The following is a 7,058-nucleotide window of genomic DNA, read 5'->3' on the forward strand; positions in this document are numbered from 1 at the left end:
GATTCGGAGATGACCATGGCTTCAAATATCAGATTGAAGATTGGTGGCTGTGGGTCCAGAGGTGAAAGGCTTGCCCACATGTGGGACACAAGTGAGTGGGTGCTGTCATGGCAGTGGATGCTGCTCAGGCCTTGTGCACAGTACGCTTTCGTTGTGCCTCAGTGATGTGCCCAGCTTCAGTTCCGTGCGGGCTCCTATGGACGCTAGGTCTGGACCATCCAGCTTGGTGCAGCAAGATCACCATAGAAGCCTGTGCAAGGTGGCAGATATATATACGGGAAAGGCCGTGGTCACTGATAGCTAATAAGGAGGGGAATCAATTCTGACTGGGCCAATTTTACCCCAGAGTCCATTTCAAACTAGCCTAGAATGACACCCATGTCCATTAGGAAGGGATGAAATCCAACGAGGTAGTGTCATTCCTGGTTAGTTTACATATACACCGAGGTTAATCTGGGCTGGCTGGATTTTACCCCAGAGTATAACCCAACAGAAGAATGAATAGGCTGCTTTGCTTACTCCCCACTGGGCTCATTTCGGGCACCGCTCAGAATAACTCCATTGTGTTAACTTTGAAGTGGGGTCATTATGGGGCATTACACCCGCTAACCTAACTATCCCTTTCTCAACCCACTGATCCATGCTATCTTACAAACAGTCTAAAACTGGTATGTGTGTGTCTGGTGTTATCTGTTGAGCAGACATTTGATTGCTTCTTAGTTGTCTTTATCTCTGTGTGTTTGCATGTAGGTGGTGTTGTGAACACACAGCCTAAGGGTTTTACGCGCCCTAATCAGATCAAATTCAAATGTGACAGAACCAGTAAAAGTCCTAGTCATGACAGACATATAACATAAAAGTATTGTTACTGTCTGTTTTAAGGAATCTTTTAGGGAATGTGAAAGATACACCCAAAGTCAAAGAACTATTGGTCCACTCCACAAACGCAGAGATCTTCCTCGAAATAGATTGAATACCTGGCGTCCTGTATGACTCAACACTACAAATTACATATCTTAGCAAGGGTGTAGCATTCTTAATGTGATTGTGTGGACTTTTTCAAAGTTGAATGTTTCTAAAATGTCCTATATTTCAAAGAGGCATACAGAGAGAGACAGACATGCAGAGAGAGAGAGAGAGAGAGAGAGAGCACAAATAACACATTCATACAGAATGCGCACAGTTAGCCCCTTCTAACAAATGTTGCTAACCACAAACAAACTGATGTTGGCCAGTGCTGCGAAACTGAAAAAGCAAGTGATTATAACTACTACTTTGATCAAGTATCTGATATTCCATCTTTGACCCAAACATGGCCGGACATCTTCGAAAGATAGCACACAGATACCAAGCAGACTAAGTATGTATCTGCGTTGTTTTGTGTTTGACTTTCACCTTCAAGATTTAATCATATGTCCTCATTCTCAGCACATGCTGGATATTTATTTCACAATACAGTGTGTGTGTGTGTGTGTGTGTGTGTGTGTGTGTGTGTGTGTGTGTGTTAATCACGTGGCTTAATTTTTAGCACGTTCCACTCACTGCTGTCCAACCGGTGTTACGTCAGTTCTCAACCCCTGTCCTCTCTTCATTCGTTTTTTATTTTCTGTTAACTGTCTGATTCTGTCATTGTCTGTCTGTCTGTCTGTCTGTCCGCCAGTCCTCCACTTTTTCCATTGCCCCCTCCCCACCTTCACTCTGCTTTCATTCTGTCTGTCTCTCTGTTGTCAAGTGGTGATGATTTTGTTTATCCGATACGGAATTTGTTATGCTGCCTTTGGGGGTGAGGGGTGCATGGGGGTGTTTTGTTTGTTTTCCTATTTGTTTTATTTGTTATTTCCACAATTATGTATATAAACACAGGAGACTGTGCTTTTAACCTCAGTCACACACACAGTTTACTGAGGAGCTTGTCAGAAACAGTTAACTCTGTCTGGATATTGTTTAAAGGTGAGTCAAGATTAATCAATGATTAACCCTAACCAGCTTTTGAAATAACAGAAAGTTTATTTCAGTTTTATTCATTATGATCTTTTGCTTTTACTCATACGTTGCGTGCATGCTACACACATAGCAATCCCGTGTTAGTCAATCTCTCTCTCTCTCTCTCTCTCTCTCTCTCTCTCTACACACACACACACACACACACACACACACACACACACACACACACACACACACACACACATACATACAACGTATGGGTTCTCTGAAATAGAAATTATGCTGTTCAATATCATGACACTTTTATAAATAAATCCATACATTTTCACATCTCCAGTAGAAGCTATTACAGGTTTTCATGTTTCTGGTTGTGTAAGGTGACACTTGAAGATAAATGGAAATGATTCTCAAAATCAAAAGTTGATACGAACTGAATAAGTATGAAAAAAGTAACTTCTGTCAACTACCAAAGCCAGTATGGAAAATAAAAGTACGATCGGTCACTCTGTGAGGCAAATAATGGATATGTTGCTTGAAGCAAGAATAGTGTCTCGTTAAAGAAACTTTTTTCTTTTGGTTTATCTGGATAAATCATGATCACGAATCTCTCAATTTTGTGGGGATTATCACTTCCTTGAATTCGACATGGCTCAGCCAAAACCTTACATATTCATCACCAAAGACAGATACTACAGCTAAAAGGAAACTGAATTCTATGACCAACTTGTTCCAATACATAATTCATTTACACAGATACATACACATATACATAGTTTTTCTTACGTTTCTTCTTCTTCGTTCGTGGGCTGCAACTCCCACGTTCACTTGTGTGTACACGAGTGGGCTTTTACGTGTATGACCGTTTCTACCCTGACGTGTAAGGTTTATTCTTACGTTTCAAAACAGATCTGAATCAGTTCAAAATATTTGTACTTATAGTAATAACAACGCAGTTATGTATTCTATGTTTATGTTTTCACGTGAATCAGGACTCACTGCAGAATCGCTACCATCATCATGGCTCAACAACTGACCCTGGTGGCTAAACTCAGACAGCGGGTGGAGGAGCAGGGAGAATCCCCAGCCTTCATCTTCAGGTCCCAACACGATGGCCGCTATGTGCTGAGCTGGAACAAACTGTACAGGCTGGCTGGTCGTTTTGCCGCTGTTCTGAACAGCAGTGGTCTGGGACGTGGACATCTGGTGGTCAACACGCTGGTCAACAGTCCGGAGAGAGCAGTGTGTGAGGCTGGCATATGGCTGTCTGGAGCAGCCTCCGTCAACGGCCATTGCCAGATGGCTGATGGGTCAGATCTCTTGCACACGTTACGTGTGTCACGTGCCTCAGCCTTGCTTGTGGACCCTGACGTCAGCAACAGTCCATGGAACGTGCTGACAAAGTATGTCTCTGTGGGAGAAGATGACAGTGTCACGTCCTCTGATCTGACCAACTTGAAGAAATTGTTTTTCATCCGACGTGTTGAGGGGGGTGGTCCAAAAGATTTCATCTCCCACCTGGAGGCTCAGAACGACTGGTTTCAAGCTGACGACATTACACCTGAAACAATTCTTTCTGTTTTCGCCACATCCGGTTCAACAGGCTTCTCCAAACTGGTGGTCTACACTCACAGAGATTATATACAGTTCGGTCAAGCTGTATTTTTTGACAAACTACCAGATCTTCAGAATATAGATATGCGTCACTTTTTTACCACAGCACCTTTTGGCTGGCTTGGTGGCTACGTTGGCATGGGTGTGGTAAATTCTGCCACGATCATCACTTGCGATGTCCGTTCGGGAGGACAACCAAAGGACATGGCAGATTTGATCTTTGAAGTTCTGGGAAAAGAAAAATGCAACCATGCATTGATCAGTCCAGTGTATCTTTCAGAGTTACTCCAGTTAGCCAAAATAAGGAATGCAAAAACAGATTCCAATGCTGAAGCCCAAATGTCCGACGAAAGCAAGTTGAACGTACTTTATCTTGGCGGTCTCCCAATAACCCGTCCAATGGTGGCAGCTGCACTGTCCTTGACTCATTTAGTCCTTGTTGGTTACGGGGCAACTGATTTCAGCATAGTTTCAAAGCACATTGTGGCAGACAGTGAGACCTTCGTGGATCATGATACAGGACCTCCCATAGAAGGCGTCTCTGTGAAGGTCGTCAGCCAGGACGATGAAGAAACAGCTCTACCTGTCAACCAGACAGGGCACATCCTCGTCAAGGGGTTAAAGATAAATCCAGGGTACCTCAGTGACCCCAAGCTGAAAACTGATGACTATTTAAACAAGGATGGATTCTTCCGCACACAGGATGTTGGCCGTCTGGATGAACGAGGTCACCTGATCGTGGACGGTAGAGGAAATGACGCAATCATGAGAGGACCCTACATCTTTTACCCATCATGGATGGAGTCATGCATTCGAGCTTGTCCAGGCGTTCGTGATGTCATCATCACTGGTGTCCCTGACCCTTTGGTCAACGAAGAGCTATGTGCATGCGTCGTGATGGAATCGGATTCAGTGACGTTGGAGGAAGTCCGTCATTTCGTGGAGAAGGAAGTGGTGACGACAGAAGACGATCCACTGTCGCCACGACCCCGCTACTATCTGGAGTTCCAATCTTTTCCCATGACTGACTCTGGCAAACCGAAACGTAAAGTGATCAAGGTACAGGCAACAGAACGTCTCCAATGCTCTGACTGACCATGTTGCTTTTGCACAGGCGGCAGACACGGAAATTCCACGTCTGTGGTTTTATCTCCCTTTCTTTCCAGTCTGGATTGGATTGAGCCTATCCAAAGTTGGAGAGAGATGGACATGGTGGATTACAAGCACATACGTAACGATTCAAATCAGTTTAGCTCACCATCGGAATCGAGGATTTTCTAGGGTAATGTTCACGACATGTCACTCTGGACAAGTCCATTTCTTTTGGCCAAACTATGATTAGAGACTGGATGTATTCTCCCATTCTGAACAGTGCAAACTGAATGTCTGATCACCACCAGCTTCCGTGATCAATGACGCCATTACAAAAAGCTACTCACTGTCTGAATTCGGAAAAACATGTTCATTTTCGAAAACTACGATGCTTTCTCTTCAAATAGTGGTTGCAGTTGGGTTCTGTTTGTATACTGGAAAATTATTTAAACATACACGAGCCATGTGGTTTTGATTTGACTAGCAGATTCTGGACCACAAGTCAAGAAAATTTGTTGAGTTAAATGGTCGTTCGTGGAAATTATACCAAATTCATTCTCGGGAAAAAAAAAAAAAAAATCAGCGGCCACACTCACTTTCTTTCATTATATATTAGATGCACTTACTGATAATGATATCAATAAAAGTAAGATGCAGCTTCACTACTTTTACCAGCAAAAGATTAATTGATCAAATTTGGATAATGTAATATCTTCACACTGAATGTAAAACACATAAAACAGGATAGCCTTTCTATGCCTCAAGTCATATCTTAAAATCCATTGCTTTTTTTATTTTTATTTTATTTACTTTAACCATTTCTGTTTGCATACTCAGACAGACGTCCCAGTACAATGGAGGATTTTGTTGTTTCTGACATATGTATTCAGCAACACAACTTCCAAACTAAACAGAAGGAGATATTATTTGAACTAAAAATGATGACATGACTGTTATTAATCAGTGTAATAGTGTATCACATAAAAGTTTTATGCACGGATGCACACACACACACACACACACACACACACACACACACACACACACAGAGAGAAACAGAGAGAGAGAGAGAGATACACGGACACACAGACAACCGAAGCACAGGGTTAATTCATACACACATGTCGTGTGTAAACTCACACATGAGCCAAATATTGATCAGACTGAAATAGAACAAAATGAAAATCAATTGGAAATGAAAAGACGACATACATATAGACAGCATGTAATGGCACGTTTGATAGGGCTGTGTAAGAGAAGTATCGCAAATCATTGTAGCAAGCTCCACAGCTGTAATATGAAATATTTCACGTTTTGCCTTAATATTGGATGATGATTATTTGATTGATTGTTGTTTTGAGAAACTGGCCCGCGTTTGATTCAATACTGATTGTTTGTTTTGAGAAACAGGTGGGTGTTAGGCTCAATACAATTAATGTGTGTGAGTCTAATTGTGTGTGTGTGTGTGTGTGTGTGTGTGTGTGTGTGTACGGGCGCGCGCGTCTGATTGCAGTTGTAGCTATACTTTTCTTTAATGCCTTTTCACATACCTGATAATCGACTATTCGAAACAGATATTTCTTTTTTTTTCTTGCTACAGAAACTGCAAATCGTGAGTAAAGCTTGTTTGGTTTGCTACCTTGTAATCTTGTATGTGCTATATGTAAGTACAGACCCAGGCTTTGACACACAACTAACAGACCTGGAGGAATTTAATGAACAGTTCTGTGTGGCACCTCAGTGACTCTTCTCGGTGTTACGGGAGAAGAAGAAGATTCCAATTTCAGCATTATCCACGTTTTGTTTTGGGTTTTTTTTTTCATTGGCATTAACTTCGCACCACTCAATCAATTCCCCATTTACAGACATACCCAGGCTTGTCCCTTGTCCCTGACGGAGTGAGCATTAAATCGCCGGCCCCTCCCTTCTCCTCCCCCTCCCCCTCTGTACCCGTTAGGAGTGGAATCCCATCACTATGCCAACACCACTGTTTTGACAGGTACTCACCACAGGAATGAAAGATGGACGATGAAAGAAGTATGACAATGATGTCGAATCTGCTGTGGATAATTCAGTTCAGTTTGGGACTTGGTGATAAGGCTGACACTACGCTTCGTTCCATGATATATTCTGGCTGGCTGAGCAATACGGACAACTGCAATGATATTCGCCTCTGTTGTGGTTTGAACCCGTACTCTCCATTTTAAAAAATTGAATGATACTAACCACTTCACCAATGCAACAAGTGTTTTTGTCCCAGAAATTGATTATTATAGACATTTTGCTTTGAAGCTTATTAATAGCCAGCTCCATTTATCTATCAAGAATGTCAATAGCTATATTTATCTATCAAGAATGGCAGTGTATACTGTTTCTTTTCTTTGGAAGTGATTACAGCTTAGAAACTGTTA

General features: G+C 42.2%; 1 protein-coding gene across 1 annotated transcript; it reads left to right on the forward strand.

The window, feature by feature from the left end:
- LOC143296532 (3-[(3aS,4S,7aS)-7a-methyl-1,5-dioxo-octahydro-1H-inden-4-yl]propanoyl:CoA ligase-like) lies at window positions 1-7,058 on the forward strand. Its single transcript, XM_076608549.1, has 2 exons — window positions 1-1,950; window positions 2,934-7,058. The coding sequence occupies exon 2, from the start codon at window positions 2,962-2,964 to the stop codon at window positions 4,648-4,650; it is 1,689 nt and encodes a 562-aa protein (XP_076464664.1). The 5' UTR covers window positions 1-1,950; window positions 2,934-2,961; the 3' UTR covers window positions 4,651-7,058.

The sequence above is a fragment of the Babylonia areolata genome, chromosome 21 (assembly GCF_041734735.1).
Source record: "Babylonia areolata isolate BAREFJ2019XMU chromosome 21, ASM4173473v1, whole genome shotgun sequence".
In the NCBI taxonomy this organism is placed as follows: domain Eukaryota; kingdom Metazoa; phylum Mollusca; class Gastropoda; order Neogastropoda; family Buccinidae; genus Babylonia; species Babylonia areolata.

Excerpts from the sequence above, each read along its gene's own strand:
- LOC143296532 (XM_076608549.1), top strand. The coding sequence starts at position 2,962 with ATGGCTCAACAACTGACCCTGGTGGCTAAACTCAGACAGCGGGTGGAG.